The sequence below is a fragment of the Aptenodytes patagonicus genome, chromosome 2 (genome assembly GCF_965638725.1).
Source record: "Aptenodytes patagonicus chromosome 2, bAptPat1.pri.cur, whole genome shotgun sequence".
NCBI lineage: Eukaryota > Metazoa > Chordata > Aves > Sphenisciformes > Spheniscidae > Aptenodytes > Aptenodytes patagonicus.
This window is the reverse complement of record NC_134950.1, coordinates 109,738,500-109,756,717: the sequence shown is the minus strand read 5'-3', so window position 1 is coordinate 109,756,717 and position 18,218 is coordinate 109,738,500. Positions and strand designations below refer to the sequence as shown.

Sequence of the window (18,218 nt, the reverse complement as noted above, 5' to 3'; positions counted from 1 at the left end):
ACTCGGTGGCTTTCCCTTGTCCCCTGATAGACCGCTCAAGAAATAAGGCTTCTGGGAGAGGGACCAACAGTCCTGCATTTCAAGGATGTGAACAAACTTCCTGGGGTGATTTGTTGTCAATCTCCCAATCTCTACCCTCTCTCTGTACAGTACCCTTTCCTTCAGTGGTATTTGGCTGAGGTTTTTTAAACTGATCTGCACAACTGAGTCAGTTACTTGTTTTTCGCGAGTGTTGCAGGGAAAGCCTGCTCAGTCCACGCGGCTCAAACCAAATTGGGATCGAAGCGCTTTATTGATCTGTCAACAACATGAAATTAAGCAGCAATCGGTGAAGTGTTGCAATCAAGATCCACAGTAGTAATACAACAGGTAACCCCCCAAACTAGACACTTACTAACGTTAATAAACACCAGCAAATTCCTAAACACCCTCTGTAACAAACGCAAAAGAGATTTCTTAAGCGCTACAAGCCTTTCCATAGGAAAGACAAGCATTGTGCAAAGCCCTGGTGAGAAGTCACCGGTACCACTAGGGACCTTCCTCGTTCCTCAGTTTCAAGACAGACAAATTCCGTGTGGGATGAAGGTAAACAAAGACTAAGCAGTGTATTAGGGGCATGGAGGGCCTACAGATGAAGACGACTAGAAGGAGCAAGACAAAGGCTGAGAGGGCTGCCATCACTTTCAAGAAAGATACCAAGGGTGAAGGCCAAAGGAGGAAAGGAGCTACTGAAGTGCAAGGACAAAGATGTCCCAAGGGCAGGGACAGCCCCCTGGGCCTCCTGGGCACAGGGACTGCCTCCGGGCCAGCACCCCAAAGGCCTTCCTCCAAAGGATGCTGGGTGGAGGGGCTGTGGGCGGGGCTGCGCATGGGGGGGCCCCCATCACCGCCATGTCACAGTGCCACCACCCGGCAACGCAGCAGTCACAATGCCCCGGGGCAGCATAAGAGGGAGCATCCTCCCGTGTCCCGCTGCCAGAGCTGGCCCGGGGGCAGCCCAAAGACATCTGAGAGGAAGTCCTTGAGGAGGCGGTGGAATTACTTGGAGGGTGCTGAGGGAGGAAGACCGGAGGAGGCTGGACGAGGCTGCTGGAGGTTCCCCGCTGCAAGGCCAGCTCCTGGCAGGGCCACCTTCAAAGCTCATCTGAGGGACGGAAATTCTTTTCAGCCGGATAGCAGAGGCAAGACCAAGGGAATGCCTTCTTGAGGAGCACTGCAGAGCTCGCCATCCTCATCCCCTGTGGAGCCAGGGGCAGCAGCTGTAAGAAATGGGATGCACAGGTATTGCCAGGGGTCCCAGTGCTTTGGAGCAGCCACTGGTGCCCTGCCAGGCGTGGGAAGGATTCTTGCCCCCAAGGGCCATCAGGCTGGGGGCATTTGGCCACTCTCGGAAGCCCCTGAGATGGTGCCAGGTTGAGGGAGAATAGGGCTTGGGCATCTCCTGGGAGGCATGACCAGCCTGTGGGACGAGGAGGCAGGTCTTGCTCGCATGCTCAGGGAACAGCCGATCGCCAGCTCTGGGGTCAGGAAGGAATTTTCCCCCGGGGCAGATTGGCACTGGTCCCCGGGGGTTTTTTGCCTTCCTCTGCAGCATTGAGCATGACCACTTGTCAGGGCTCCTCCGGTCCATTTTGGCGAGGTTCCTGCCTGCTGCTCATGCACCAGGAAGATGGCCTCTTGTGCCCTACAGCTGGGGGGAGGAAGGCTTTTTTTCCCCCACGGTGGGCTAGCAAGTGTCCCCGGGGGTTTTTTGCCTTCCTCTGCATCACTGAGCTCGGTCCCTTGCCAGGGCTCCTTTGGGCCATTTTGGCTAGGTGCCTGCTGCTCGTGCTCCACAAAGGTGGCCCTTGTGCCCCGCGTCCGGGGGGAGGAAGCTTTCTAGACTCCCAGGGCGGGCCCCCAGGGTGGCCCCCGGGGTTTGCTGCTTTTCCTCTGTAGCACTGAGCACAGCCCCTTGTCAGGGCTCCTCTGGACCCTTTTGGCTCAGTCCTTGCCTGCTGCTCTTGCACCTCCAAGGCGCCGCTCGTGCCCTGGCTCTCTCTGGCTCTCTTGCCCATTGCAAGTTTGGAGCGGGAGCGAGCTCTGCTCTCCCCTTGGCTCCATTTCCCCAGGGGTTCTTGCTTGTGCAAAACAGCCTGTGCTTGGAAGGGCTCCAGGCTTGCTGCCCCATCCGGAGCTGCCACTTTCCAGCTCTCCCTGCATGCATTGCAAGCGCAGGGCAGGCACGAGAGCGCTTTTTGTGCACCACTGGCCAAGAAGCAGAGCAGAGCAAGTTTTGGAAGGCAAAAACTATACTTGTCATCAATATGTGTCATACTTTGGAAAATACCCCGCGGTACCACACACCTCTTCTCCTTCTCCTCCTCCTTCTCCTCCTCCTTCTCCTTCTTCTTCTTCTTTGTCATCATCATCGTCGTCGTCTTCTTTGTCGTCGTCGTGGTTGTCGTCATCTTCTTCGTCGTTGTTGTCATTGTCTTCACCGTCGTCTTCTTCGTCGTCGTCTTCTTCTTCTGCTTCTTCTTCGTCGTCATCTTCTTCATCGTCATCTTCTTCGTCATCGTTGTCTTCTTCTGCTTCTTCTGCTTCTTCGTCGTCGTCTTCTTCATTGTCTTCTTATTCTTCTTTGTCATCATCTTCGTCATCTTCTTCATCATCGTCTTTGTCTTCTTCGTCATCGTCTTTGTCTTCTTAGTCTTCTTCATTGTCATCTTCGTCTTTGTCGTCGTTGTTGTCTTCTTCGTCGTCTTCTTCGTCGTCTTCTTCGTGGTTGTCTTCGTCTTCGTTGTCGTCGTCTTCTTTGTGGTCGTCCTCTTCTTCTTCTTCTTCATCATCGTCGTCGTCTTCTTCGTCGTCGTCGTCTTCTTATTCTTCTTTGTCATCGTCTTCTTCCTCATCGTCGTCTTCTTCCTCGTCATCATCTTCGTCATCGTCTTCATCGTCGTCTTCGTCTTCGTTGTTATCTTCTTCCTCATCTTCTTCGTCGTCTTCGTCATCATTGTCTTCGTCTTCGTCGTCGTTGTCTTCTTTGTGGTCGTCCTCTTCTTCTTCTTCTTCGTCGTCGTCTCCTTATTCTTCCTTTTCATCGTCTTCATCGTCATCGTCGTCGTCATCTTCTTCCTCCTCGTCGTCGTCTTCTTCGTCGTCATCGTCTTCTTCCTTGTCGTCGTCTTCTTCATCATCATTTTCGTCGTCATCGTTGTCTTCATCTTCGTCTTCGTCGTCTTCTTCCTCATCTTCTTCATCGTCTTCTTCGTCATTGTCTTTGTCTTTGTCGTCATCTTCTTTGTTGTTGTCCTCTTCTTCTTCTTCTTCTTCTTATTCTTTGTCATCATGTTCTTATTCTTCTTTGTCATCGTCGTCTTCGTCGTTGTCGTCTTCTTCATCATCATCGTCGTCTTCTTCATCGTCATCGTCGTCTTCTTTGTCGTCGTTTTCTTCATCTTCTTCATCGTCGACTTCGTTGTCTTCTTCTTCATGGTCGTCTTCTTCTTCTTCGTCGTCGTCATCTTTATCGTCATCATCATCTTCTTCATCATCTTCTTCGTCGTCTTCTTCTTCGTGATCATCGTCTTCTTCGTCATCGTCTTCTTCTTCTTCTTCGTCGTCATCTTGTTCTTCTTCGTCGTCGTCGTCTTTTGTGTGTGGTCGGTACGGATGCTCATTCTTCAAGTTCTCACTCTTCAGGAAACAGGGACTGCTTGGCCTGTGTTCCTGCTGCTGCTTTCTGTGTCTGTGTGGCTTTCCTTTGCCAGACGGCAAGGCATGTTTTTTCAAGCTAAACTGAAGAATGCATCAGCCAGCTCCTGGCTCCACGTGGGCGTTGGGTTAATGCTTGTGAGCATCGGCTCTGAAGCGGATTCAGAAAAATAACGTAAAATAGCATAAAATAAAATCCCGTTTCCACTTGTAACCTTTGTAACCTTTGTGATTTGTGTCCTTGAAAGAGTTTTTGGAGCTGAAAAAACCCTGGCATTTCAGGCAAATAATGGTCTCATTGTTCTTCAACTCATTCAAGTACCTTCACATCCTTTTTAATGGTGGGGCCCAGAACCGCACACAATACTCAAGGTGAGGCCGCACCAATGCTAAATACAGCGGGATAATCACCTCTTTTGACCGGCTGGTTATGCTGTGTTTGATGCACCCCAGGATGCGGTTTGCCCTCTTGGCTGCCAGGGCACCCTGCTGACTCCTGTTGAGCCTCCTGTCAACCAGCACCCCCAGACCCCTTTCTGCAGGGCTGCTCTCCAGCCACTCCTCTCCCAGTTTAGACTTGTGCCCACCGTTACTCCATCCCAGGTGCAGAATCTGGCATTTGGTCTTGTTCAATTTTATGTCATTGGTGATTGCCCAATGCTCCAATCTATCCAGGTCCCTCTGCAAGGCCTCTTGGCCCTCGAGAGAGTCAGCAGCACCTCCCAGTTTAGTATCATCAGCAAACTTACTAACCGTGCATTCAACTCCTGCCTCCCGATCACTGATAAAAAGATTGAACAGAACTGACCCTAGAATTGAGCCCTGAGGAACACCGCTGGTGACTGGTCGCCAGCCAGATGTAGCCCCGTTCACTGCAACCCTTTGAGCCCTGCCCTTCATCCAGTTCTTCACCCAGCGCACCGTCTACCTGCTCATCTTACAGCTGGACAGCTTGTCCAGAAGGATGCTGTGAGGGACAGTACCAAAAGCTTTACCAAAACCCAGGAAAACTACATCCACCACCCACCAGGCGGGTGACCTTATCACAGAAGGATATCAAATTAGTTAGACAGGACTTTCCGTTTGTGAACCCGTGTTGGCTGTGCCTGATGACTGCATTGTTCTTTAAAAGCCTTTCAATAGCACCCAGCATGACCTTCTCCATCATTCCTCCAGGTCCTGAGGTCAAAGATAATTTGCTCTCTAAGGTACAACTATGTTGATACTGCTTAATTTTATCCAAGGAAGTTTTACAAAATCATCCTAAAGACAGTTCTAATCTCAAGGTAGGTTGTGGAGACTTTATGCAACGTTGTATCACAGGATTGTAAGTGGAGCACCATGGCCCATCCAGAGCAAAGACGAATTATGTGTCTTTGGAGGGAAGATGAGCAAATCTCCACCTTGTTCCCAACTTTAAGGTATTTTAAATTCCAGAACTGAGAGTATTTGTTCGCACATGTCTGCTCTGGGAATTCATAATGAAAAGAAGATGGCGGTAATTTTTTTTTTCCCATCCTCAATCATTTCTAAATTAAATGCTTTCAATCAGAAGTGGTCTCTTTCTGCTAATGCCTCTGCTGTGCACTGTGGCAAATCATGCACTGAGACACTGCCTTCTCTTTTTCCATCATCTTCTTCATTGGGCCGAAGGTTTCTCTTGGGCCTGAGATCCACGACTCAGAATTGGTTTAACTTGTTAGAGCTCTTTCTTTGCAGGAGGTTTTACAGACTGAAAGACAACCGTGGTTATGCTTCTCATTATTTTTATTTTTATTTTGAGTATCAGCTAACCCGCTCCTAACGAAGCAGAACTATAAGCTTCATTGATGCTTACAGGTGTATTCCTTTTCTTTTTGTTTTCTGCAGTGGTTTGATATTTTGTGATGATGTATATGGAGGCAGCTGTTCGCAGACAGAACATGTGTATTGAAGCAAATTGGTGTTTTGCATGAACATTTTTCATACTGAAACGCTCCTTTTTGGGCTTAACTTCTGAGGTTTTTTCTCACAATATTTCTACCTGAAGGGAGGAGAGCAGGGAAGAGAAGTCCACAGGAGCACACTTCTCATGCAAGTCACAGCTCAGCTTTTCACCTCAGCAGATTCAACACAAGAGTTTATCCTTCCTGCATGCTTACTCAGGCTGAAACTTCAGACCTCCCAAGGCTCGCTTTCCTTGGTTTGATCCCTTTAGATGCTTCACAGGACACATTCCCTTGTAGGGGAATTAGTTTCTCTCTCATCGGTATCGGGTTTAGCCACTGTACACAGAATTCCTCCAAGCAGGAAGGTCTAATAAGGGTCATCATGAGAGATTGGTCATAATATATTTAAATATACTCAGTGCCATGATACTTCAGAGTTTATATGCTTGAAGCTTATGGTTTAGGTCTCGCTGTAGAGTTTTCTGGTGGAAGAATGTAGGCAGAGGAGATATGTGTATCCCAGCTTCTCACCAGCTTGACAGGTAAACCCAGTGAATTATAACAATCACAAAGGGGATCATTTGTAGTAATTTAATGCATTATCTGCATGTATCAGTGCGCGGCATCAGCGTAACACAGATGTTGGCAGGAATGGTAAGAAGAGAGGTGGTTTTTGTGGTCAGGAGAACAGGTGGTACCTGGAAAGCTTTCTGAAATGTAGCCTATGCCGCAGAAACCGCTGCAAGTCCCCGCTTTTGATATTTGTGGTGTGAGTCTGTGGGTAGCTATGACAGCGACAGGTGCTCTAGCAGCTCCTGGGCTGTTACAGGCTGTGAAGACTGCTCTCTCTGTCAAGAGACCGTTGATATGGGGCTGACATTGGGGCCCATGAATGGACATGCCAGCCAGTGCCAAAGGACACCGGTCCTTTGCCCGGCAGAGCAGAACCCATCAGTACGGCCCTTTACTGAGCACGCCATGTGTTTCTCTAACACAGAGAAGAGGTTTCAGTCCATCGCCTCCTTTCCCCCACGGCCCGGCTCTTCTCCCGGCTAGGGAGGTCACTGTTTCTTGATCCTTTACTTCTAGAGCCCACCCTTCCCTTTCGGTACCAACTCAGGACATCGTGTGAATCGGCAACAAGCCGTCCCTTCACGGCTTCTCCTGTTTCCTGCCTTTGCTTATGAACAGCTCTTGCAAGAGCATTGCTGCTGCGGTTCCCTCCAGCTTGTCTCCCTTTGCCCTGGCTGCAGCTCTGCTGTTTCGAACTGGTGTCCTCAGCACCTGCCCTCCATTGGCCTTACCGGTACTGCTGTGATGTGAGGGTCTGTTTGCACTAACCCGGGAGACAGGTGTAGAGATAGACACAGGGGTGTGTGTGTGTGTGTGTGTGTGTGTGTGTGTGTGTATTATTTTTTGCTGGTTGTTTCTAAGAGGTGATTATGCTCGTTTTGTACCAGGAGTGGGCAGAGGCAGTAGCATTTTCTACTGTTGTTTTCGCTGTGAATAATGGTGTTTTGCCTAAAAGAACAGTTTGTTTGGACAGACACAAAAATGTCCTCATTTCAGATAGGAAGCCAGCTGGGGCTGTCTTCTGCAGCCTACAGCAACATCTCCAATACCAAACTCGGTGGCTTTCCCTTGTCCCCTGATAGACCGCTCAAGAAATAAGGCTTCTGGGAGAGTGCAACAACATTTGTTGAAATGCAACAGTCCTGCATTTCAAGGATGTGAACAAACTTCCTGGGGTGATTTGTTGTCAATCTCCCAATCTCTACCCTCTCTCTGTACAGTACCCTTTCCTTCAGTGGTATTTGGCTGAGGTTTTTTAAACTGATCTGCACAACTGAGTCAGTTACTTGTTTTTCGCGAGTGTTGCAGGGAAAGCCTGCTCAGTCCACGCGGCTCAAACCAAATTGGGATCGAAGCGCTTTATTGATCTGTCAACAACATGAAATTAAGCAGCAATCGGTGAAGTGTTGCAATCAAGATCCACAGTAGTAATACAACAGGTAACCCCCCAAACTAGACACTTACTAACGTTAATAAACACCAGCAAATTCCTAAACACCCTCTGTAACAAACGCAAAAGAGATTTCTTAAGCGCTACAAGCCTTTCCATAGGAAAGACAAGCATTGTGCAAAGCCCTGGTGAGAAGTCACCGGTACCACTAGGGACCTTCCTCGTTCCTCAGTTTCAAGACAGACAAATTCCGTGTGGGATGAAGGTAAACAAAGACTAAGCAGTGTATTAGGGGCATGGAGGGCCTACAGATGAAGACGACTAGAAGGAGCAAGACAAAGGCTGAGAGGGCTGCCATCACTTTCAAGAAAGATACCAAGGGTGAAGGCCAGAGGAGGAAAGGAGCTACTGAAGTGCAAGGACAAAGATGTCCCAAGGGCAGGGACAGCCCCCTGGGCCTCCTGGGCACAGGGACTGCCTCCGGGCCAGCACCCCAAAGGCCTTCCTCCAAAGGATGCTGGGTGGAGGGGCTGTGGGCGGGGCTGCGCATGGGGGGGCCCCCATCACCGCCATGTCACAGTGCCACCACCCGGCAACGCAGCAGTCACAATGCCCCGGGGCAGCATAAGAGGGAGCATCCTCCCGTGTCCCGCTGCCAGAGCTGGCCCGGGGGCAGCCCAAAGACATCTGAGAGGAAGTCCTTGAGGAGGCGGTGGAATTACTTGGAGGGTGCTGAGGGAGGAAGACCGGAGGAGGCTGGACGAGGCTGCTGGAGGTTCCCCGCTGCAAGGCCAGCTCCTGGCAGGGCCACCTTCAAAGCTCATCTGAGGGACGGAAATTCTTTTCAGCCGGATAGCAGAGGCAAGACCAAGGGAATGCCTTCTTGAGGAGCACTGCAGAGCTCGCCATCCTCATCCCCTGTGGAGCCAGGGGCAGCAGCTGTAAGAAATGGGATGCACAGGTATTGCCAGGGGTCCCAGTGCTTTGGAGCAGCCACTGGTGCCCTGCCAGGCGTGGGAAGGATTCTTGCCCCCAAGGGCCATCAGGCTGGGGGCATTTGGCCACTCTCGGAAGCCCCTGAGATGGTGCCAGGTTGAGGGAGAATAGGGCTTGGGCATCTCCCGGGAGGCATGACCAGCCTGTGGGACGAGGAGGCAGGTCTTGCTCGCATGCTCAGGGAACAGCCGATCGCCAGCTCTGGGGTCAGGAAGGAATTTTCCCCCGGGGCAGATTGGCACTGGTCCCCGGGGGTTTTTTGCCTTCCTCTGCAGCATTGAGCATGACCACTTGTCAGGGCTCCTCCGGTCCATTTTGGCGAGGTTCCTGCTTGCTGCTCATGCACCAGGAAGATGGCCTCTTGTGCCCTACAGCTCGGGGGAGAAAGGCTGTGCCTGATGACTGCATTGTTCTTTAAAAGCCTTTCAGTAGCACCCAGCATGACCTTCTCCATCATTCCTCCAGGTCCTGAGGTCAAAGATAATTTGCTCTCTAAGGTACAACTATGTTGATACTGCTTAATTTTATCCAAGGAAGTTTTACAAAATCATCCTAAAGATAGTTCTAATCTCAAGGTAGGTTGTGGAGACTTTATGCAACGTTGTATCACAGGATTGTAAGTGGAGCACCATGGCCCATCCAGAGCAAAGACGAATTATGTGTCTTTGGAGGGAAGATGAGCAAATCTCCACCTTGTTCCCAACTTTAAGGTATTTTAAATTCCAGAACTGAGAGTATTTGTTCGCACATGTCTGCTCTGGGAATTCATAATGAAAAGAAGATGGCGGTAATTTTTTTTTTTCCCATCCTCAATCATTTCTAAATTAAATGCTTTCAATCAGAAGTGGTCTCTTTCTGCTAATGCCTCTGCTGTGCACTGTGGCAAATCATGCACTGAGACACTGCCTTCTCTTTTTCCATCATCTTCTTCATTGGGCCGAAGGTTTCTCTTGGGCCTGAGATCCACGACTCAGAATTGGTTTAACTTGTTAGAGCTCTTTCTTTGCAGGAGGTTTTACAGACTGAAAGACAACCGTGGTTATGCTTCTCATTATTTTTATTTTTATTTTGAGTATCAGCTAACCCGCTCCTAACGAAGCAGAACTATAAGCTTCATTGATGCTTACAGGTGTATTCCTTTTCTTTTTGTTTTCTGCAGTGGTTTGATATTTTGTGATGATGTATATGGAGGCAGCTGTTCACAGACAGAACACGTATATTGAAGCAAGTTGGCGTGGTCCCATTAGCGCGTTGCGGCTGCATGAAGTTCTTTAAGTACTGATGTCCAGTGCATCTGACTGAGGTTTTAAAGGAGTATGCAGAGGCTGTTGTGAGGATTGTGGAGTTGCTCTATGGGGATGTCGTGCTCTAGGTTAATATAAGATGAGGTCCATTATGCCCAGATTTCCGTTTATCAGCACAGAACAAGCTCAAAACCTTGCTGCTGAACACAGCGGAAAACAAGAAAATAACTTTGAGTATTTTCTTACATTATTTTTGGTCTAAATCTTTTCACTCCTACATTGTTTTAAATAACAAAACTCTAAGGTTCTGTTTTTAAAATATGTTTTTACAGTAGAGGCAGCTGAAATTTAAAAAAATATATTCAGTGTGTTGTTGCCTGTAAAGATGAGAAATGTGGGTGGAATAATGCATGAGGTTTTAGCATTGCAGTTCAGGAAGATGATGGATATTTATTCCAAGCTATTAAGTAGAAATGAGTCAGGATTTTAAGTCAGTGGCGTTAATGGTCTTGGGAGCAGTGCCATGCAGAACGTAAGACAGCAGAGTAGAGGGAACATGCTGCTGAACCGTATGCTTTGCAGCTGATTTTATTAAACTACAGCTTACCTTGATGCTATTTATGTTCAGAAATACTCATTTAATTGAACAATTTAAATGAGATATATATCTATAAGAGAAATTTTTCAGTTACTTTTTGATGCTTTGAGAATTAAATAATCTTTCCAGATTCTTGAAGTGTTGGGTTTTTTCTTCATCTGTTTATTTTAGTTGCTGTCAGACTGGTTTTGGTCAAACCTGAGATTCAGTCCGTCAGAGCTGCCAGTATCAAGGCATACGTACTTGCCCCTGAGCCTGTTTCTGTGGAAATGATCCAGGTTAACCTCTCGTTCTCCCACCTGCATAGGATTAAACTATTTATGCTAGGCCCATTTTGAGAAAACCGGGCAAAGGAGAGGCTGCATGTTTAGCTGGTCGGGTAGATCTGAAAGAAAATATAAACCAGTCTTATCTCTTGCCTTCCCAGAGCTACAGGCACCACGCACGCTCTAATGAAAGGTCCCTCAATTGGTGTTTATTTCCAACACACATGGGAATTAATGATCAGGAAACCCTCCAAAGAACAAAATGCCCCATTTTCTTCACTGTCCTTTGGCTGTGTTAGAAAAATGACCTACCTGGCAGCAGCCCTACCCAATCCTGCCATTTTGGAGGCATCTCTGAATATGTGCAGAGGAGCACGGGGTGGCTTCTGTGCTCTGCTGAGCGCAGAACTTCTTTTGAGCAATTCGGCTGGGGCCCAGCTGCTTTCCTAATTGCAGAGAGGGGCCAGGTTAACCTGCTGCCTGTCGGGGCATGTCTGCTGTGTGGCCTCCCCTGGGTGGGAGCAGCAAAGTAGAGCAGAGGGCAGAGGAGGTGAGGAGACCTCATCACGCAGCTTGGGCACATGATGATACCACATCTGACCAAAGCCACGGTGACCTCCATGGGTGTGAGTCCTTGTGGCTCTTACAGTCAGGGGAGCCTCGTTTTCCTTCATATCCTTTATTTGTTTGGGGATTAGAGAGGTCTAGGGGTAATGTAAGCATACAAAGTTGTCAGCAAAAGGCAGAGGAGGGGAGGACTTTGAAGGACCTTGCAAATGAAGACAAGAAGTTTGAAAAAACAAATTTAAGCAGTACGATTTTCTTAATGTGATGAGCTGGTGGGAGTGTGTGAACTGATGGCAAAAGTGGTTATTGTGAATTGAATTAATAGAGGATGTGATAGGCAGAATGAGAGCTTTAGCTGTGTCCTGGTTTCAGCAGGGATAGAGTTAATTTCCTTCCTAGTAGCTGGTACAGTGCTGTGTTTTGGATTTAGGGTGAGAACAAAGTTGATGATAACACCAATGTTTTAGTTGTTGCTGGGTAGTGCTTACACTAGTCAAGGACTTCTCAGCTTCCCATGCTCTACCGACTGAGAAGGCTGGAGGTGCACAAGAAGCTGGGAGGGGGCACAGCCAAACTGGCCAAAGGGACATTCCATACCATGTGACGTCATGCTCAGTACATAAACTGGGGAAAGCTGGCCGGGGGGGGCCGCTGCTCGGGGACTGGCTGGGCATCGGTCGGCAGGTGGTGAGCAATTGTACTGTGCATCACTTGCTTTGTGTAGTATTATTATTATTATTATTTTATTTCAATTATTAAACTGTTTTTATCTCAACCCACAAGTTTTTCTCACTTGTGCTCTTCCAATTCTCTCCCCCATCCCACCGGGGTGGGGGGAGTGAGCGAGCGGCTGTGTGGTGCTCAGTTGCCAACTGAGGTTAAACCACGACAAGCTGCATGGACAGTCACACCTCAGGCAGGGCAGAGGAAGGCACAAAAGAGATCAACACTTTGATTTGTGAGCTTGAAGATGAGCTTAAATTTGTGAACAGTGTTTTGGAAACAGAAATTGCCACTTTTACATCAGATCCGTGTTGTTGTTACATATATTATTAAAAGAGATGGCTTTTATTATTTAATCATGGTAAATCATTCTTTCTTCTGCTGTTTCTTTGCAGGCAACTGCAAGTGACAGTTTAGGCTGTTACCACAGGGTGTCTCTCACTGGTAGAGTTTGGCATCCTATCCATTATGACCCATATCAACTCTGGGCCGATAATTACTTTCTTTTATTTGGTCAAGATAATTCACTTCAAAGGATTTCTTTGATTACCCAAATCCATTAGTATGATCTGTAGATAATATTAATGCTTCTTTGCTTGAGTCTTCCCAGTTACTGTTTGGACATCACATTTTTCTATAGTCCATTAAGATAGATCAGCGTCTTTTGAAGTTTACTTTAATGGAAGCCCTTCTATCAATTAATTAATATATGCTAGGTTCCACAATGAATTAATTGTGAAAAGTAAATCTATTTGATGTAATTGCAGGAAACATCTGTGCCCATCTCTTACACAGACCGATTTAATGTAAATCCATGGAAGTGTTCACCTGAGGAACAGTCTCATGCTTGGGCTTTCTGAGCCCATCCCACAAACTGTCACAATGCTACCCAAAATGCTGATTTCATACTCAGCAAAACAGACAAATGAAAGAAATGTTGTTCAGGAAATTATGATCTTTTTGATCTTTTTATTAATTTCTTTCAGGAAAGGAAGAAATGTTAAAAGAAATCTGTTAAAGGAAATTTATTCCTTTAAGAGATGGAATTGCTATCTCAATTCATGAAAACAGCTTTCCTCACAAGCTCAGTCATTGTAGACATGTATTTTATTCAGAATTAGAATAGCAATGTTCTGAAGAGTAGACAAAAAATAAACAGCGATTGTTCCAATAGAGGAATAGTTGGGACAAGTGTGGAGAAGACAGAGCAAGTTAAAAATATTTGGAGGTAATAATGTCTTTTAAAAGTAGTTGCCTAATTTATGCTGTGCACAGGTATATGTTTTTGGTTAAATAGTCATGCTTTCTTTTTTCACCCCAACATGCGCATTAAGCACTTTTGGGGAAGTATAATTATATTTTTGTTTCGGGTTATTCTGTTTGGGGTTGATTTTGAAACTCCCATTTATTTGAACCTCTGATGGATGATTGAGGCAAAAAACACACTTGCAACACCAGTGGAAAAAAAAAATCCTCCTTGCATGTGTTCAACACTGCTTGACTTCACTACAAACTTTAAATCTTCGTTTGGCTTTTTGGCCAGGGGAGACTTCATATTACCTGATACCTCTAGCTTCCCCTAGTGCAGCGCTGTACTTGTTACACTGAGCTTTGCTTCAAGTATTCCTGTTACCCTTGCCAACATCAAGCAGTAAATTCCATCTGAAATCATTGAGCTGCAACTAATTAATCAACCGGCTGATATAGTAGATGGAGATGGTGAGTGTGCATGCGTGCCGGTGGTACACCACCTGCTGTGCTGTGCCTGTCATCCACTTACTCACATCCTTCCTCTGATTTAGAAATCTCAAGAGACAATGGTAAAGATAGCTCGCCTTTGGAATATTTTACATCTGTATCTACCAACAAAATAGCTGCCTATCTCAGTTACTCTAAGTTATTTAAAGTATTCGTGCTCATCTATATTAGTTGTTCACTTCCTTTCCATGGAACAATGTCTGGTAAATTTAACTTGTTACGGAGACTATTGCTATATCATTTTGTTGTTTCTGATCTTTTCTAAGTTGAAAACAAAAAGGAGCGATGGTAAGAAGAGATCCTGCATAATATTTCACTGATAATTCCATGAGATGCAGTAACATTGTACTACTAGAGTTAAAAACAGTGAGAGATTTTTACAGCAAATCAATTAAATATGAAGGACTAGATATTCTGTTAAAGGTAATTATGACGAATAAAACCTTCATAAACAGTGAACATTTGAAAAGATAATCTTCTTTCTTTCCTTCTATATTTTATACTTTTATTTGAGGATAGATATTATTTCATGTTAACTAATCCATAAACACACACTTTACTTTTCTTAATAAATAGCTGGAATTTCCTTAAAACGTAGATTAATTCTCAGTGAATCAGAGATTGAGCACAGCCGTTTCAGCAGCATACGCTGCTGTTTGATGTAGAGTGAAGATATCAAGTGCTACCAAGATAAAACTTCAACTCACTGTTCCCGCCCATGTCCTCTTCTTATTTTTGTGCTGCTCCAGATGTTTGAGACACATCATTTTCTCAAATGAGAGTTACGGTCACTTGGCACACTGAGCTACTCTCTGTCGTTTGGGGTCAGCAGAATCCAAGCAGATGCCATCTTTTCTGTAAGTGCAATAAACTCGCTTAAACCTTTAATTGATGCACTCGTAAATGCAAACAGTAGTTTCATTGCTATGTGAAGGAAATAGTTGGTCTCCTTTATTGAAGTCATTTGGAGGGAATCCCGAGGCTTATGAAAGTATGTGCTCAAAGGGTGAAAAAACCCTCGCGAATGGATATATTTGAGATCCCTGGAAAGATCTATGACAGTGATGGAAAACACGAGCAATGATGTTTCTCTGACACATCATCTTTCTTTCCTCCCTTCCCCTTTTTCAGTGGCAGTGATGATCAGTGATGTGCTTTAGGCACACTGCCAACAAATTTTCTCCGAATTTCCTATTAAAGAAGCAAAAGTATTTACTGTGCATCGCTTCTCAATCAGGGGAAAGGGAGGCAGCACTTGTAAAGCAAATGTATGACACTGGAGAAGCTCTCTGGGTCTTGTCCTCGAGTAGGGGAAGCTGGAGCTCTGCACCATCGCACCGCAAGGGAAACTGCACAAGTAAAACACCATGAGGCAATCTTTGTGCTTGGGTTCACGTTTTACGCAATTTGTAGCAAATGCTGTGAGACGTGTCTGTGGAAAGAGGTGTAAGTGATCTGCGCATGAACTGGGATTGCCGTGGGGCTGTAAAGATGTCAAGATTAAAATAGGATGATTTATTTTGATAGAAATCTAACGGTGTGAATGTAATAGCAAGTTGAACTCAGCCTTAATGAAACGCTGTTTTTTTAAAATTTTCTGTTTTACTTTAGAAGGAGAACTAGAGTAGGAATTAGGACTGGAGAAAATTAGAAATGTTATGTATTTCACTCATTTTGTGCCTCCAAATAACCTTTTATTTTTTATGGCAATATTTTCCATTTTATATAGTGCTGCATTTTTCCATGGAATGGAAATTTATGGAATTTTCCACCTAGGAAGTGTCCTAGGATCTGTCTTGCTCAGCCCTGAAGCCAGTCTTTCCTGCACTTAAGAAGGACAATTAGTCTGTTTTCATGCTAAGGAGATGCTGGCTGGTTCATAATTGCACTGATCAGAGTCCACGTATGGAGTCAGAAATCCTGGGCTCAGACTGAACTCGAATAGGCTTTGCTGCTTTCTGTTGCGGGTAGGTTTATGTTGGTACTGTGTGCTGCTTCACCAATCTCTGCAGAGTCAGCTGAATATCAAGGGTTATAAAATGATCCTTGAATATTCCCTCAGATGGCTGCAAGAGTATTGATGACTCTATCATGTAAGATTTCAGACTTCAGCTCTGTAAGATTTTAATCGAGAAATGGTAACAGCATTATTATTTCTAAAAAGAATAATATATGTGTGTGTGTTTCCATCTCTCTTCTTGTACCTTTCTCCCTGATTTTTCAAGCTGAGTTATTTCTCAGAGACACAACCATGTATGGAGACAGTCTACACATTCCCTTGCTGGCATTTCCCAAGCTGCTCAGACAGCCTGTCATGAAAAAATAAATGCATTTTCTGAGTAAAAATTCAGGGCCTCTCGAACATAACTGACAGTGAACTGTTTAAAAACCCATAAATTAATTTTGGCTTTATTTAGTCTAGAAGGAATAGAGCGTTGTGTGCATTTTACTAATGTTTACATTAAAAATGAAGGCATGACTTGTTTCCCATGCCTGAGCCAAATTACGACGACTTTCTGTTATGCTAAAGCTTCTGCCTGATGTGCAAAAAGAAGAATAGCTGTGCGCAACAGGAAGAAAAGATCATGACATGTATGACATGCAGTTACCAGCAGCCTTGGGATGCTCCTTTTGATAAGAGAAAACCAGATGGGAATCAGTGAGACATCCCAGCTCTTACAGATTCGTGCTCACGGCCCTTGTCAAGTTTTCCATCCTAGAAACTAGTATGGAAGCAAAGTAATTGAACATTCTGGTTCCTTCAAAGAAAGCCCACATGTTGTGCCAGTGGAGAGGCTGTCAGGTCATAGCTGCGTATGCAAAATAAAATGGTCTTAGAGGTGCTGAACATTCACAGCTCAGCACCTCTGAAATGGAGTACAGTTTGAAACATGTACATGCTGCTTAGTTAGATGCTTTGCTCTGAACACAGGAACCCTGCTGAAATCACAGAGCACATTCACACGTCACTTAAAAAATGCAGTTTTAGAAGGCTGGCAAAATATTTGTGCGCTCCCCTAATCCATGTCTGCTCTTATGTAAAAAAATGAAGATCTTTACATACAAAAATGTCCTTTTTTTCTCCCTCTTTGGTTCAGGTAATATAGGCATAAAGAGTTTCAGCTCATCAGCTGTGACTGACTTGAAATCACTTTGGCTTTTACGTGCAGTCAATATACCATGGTGTGGCCTTTGAGTCACAGGAAGAAGCCATTTTTTTAACTATGTTTTTTTTAGCATGTTTGTACATTTCCTATATTGATGGTAAAAAGACAGGAGAAAAGATTTGTGTGGAATTATGCAAGCAGAATATAAAGGAGGAAATTATTTTAATGACCTGCAGATGCCTTTCAGTTTTTTAAATTTCTGGAGCAGGAAAGGCATGCTCCTAGGAGCACTGAATGGGAAAGGTGACCTACTTTAGTTTAAAACCACAGATGAACTGAACCTACTTTTTCAAACCTCACTCCAGCAAGCAATCCCATTAAAACATGGTCTTAAAATCTTAATGTATCTTTTATACAAAATTGCTGTGCTAGGAAGAGGAGAAGAAAACTTTCCGTCCAACACTGGGCAAGGTCTCTCCATGCAGGCAAGCGGCCACTCTATCCGGGCCGATACTTGAGGTGACAAGGAAAGGCAAGGTTGCTTTCCATAGTGTAATGTCTTCAGCTTTTTTTAAATTTTATTTTATTACTTTTTTAAATTTTTTTTTTATTTTCCGTTGGGTGGATTTAACCTCTGGAGTGGGAGAGTTTATTACCTTATCCCACACTGCCCTGAACACTCTAGTGCTAACAATAATACCGGTCCTGGATGGCTTTGACTCCTTCCATCTTTTCTCGTCTCAGTCTCCTTGGGAACTTTCCATACTGAAACAACTACCTACCCGTCTATTGCTATCCTTATTTTTTAGTCAGTGGCTTATTAGCAGATTTAAGTATTTTAAAACAATGCCTGAAGTAATGTGATTGCAGCACTGTCTGCAGGGTACCTGAAAAGGGGTTCGTGTGACCTCTGGAGGTTGCGTGTTTGGAAATGACAACAGACTATGGTTTTGAGGTTATCGTTACAGCATGTTGGCAGGGATAGGATTCAGAGCTCTGCACAGCAAAGGGAATTTATAGCATTTCTTATCTGAAGGTGAATTGGATTTCTACTGCTGGTGTAGAGGCATGATGCTACTAAGGCAGATTTGCAGAATAAAAAGGTTCGCAGCCTTTCTGAAGTAAATTTGTTGGCATTACTGCAACGGAGGGGGAGAGGCATTCTTAAGGAAAACCTTCAAAGAGCCCAAGTTGCCTCTTGTTGATGGTTCTAATGCTATGACAGTTTTGTTCAGATACACCTGTGAATCAGACCTACTCATTTTAGATCGTGTTGCTGAAGATACCACCTAGCATAGTTGGCTTGGGATTCAATACAACACCCTAAATTAGTGCATTTGCCTATAAATTTTAGCTTTTGTTCTACCTTAAG

The 18,218-nt window shown here is 45.2% G+C and overlaps 1 protein-coding gene across 1 annotated transcript in view; it reads left to right on the top strand.

Moving 5' to 3' along the window:
• The first annotated feature begins 14,492 nt into the window (after window positions 1–14,492).
• The window catches only part of RAMP3 (receptor activity modifying protein 3), a 65,466-nt gene continuing 61,740 nt past the window's right edge, over window positions 14,493–18,218 (top strand). The window contains exon 1 of the mRNA XM_076330733.1: window positions 14,493–14,596. Coding sequence (XP_076186848.1) covers window positions 14,515–14,596 — 82 coding nt within the window. The 5' untranslated portion in view covers window positions 14,493–14,514. The remainder of the gene's footprint in view (window positions 14,597–18,218) is intronic.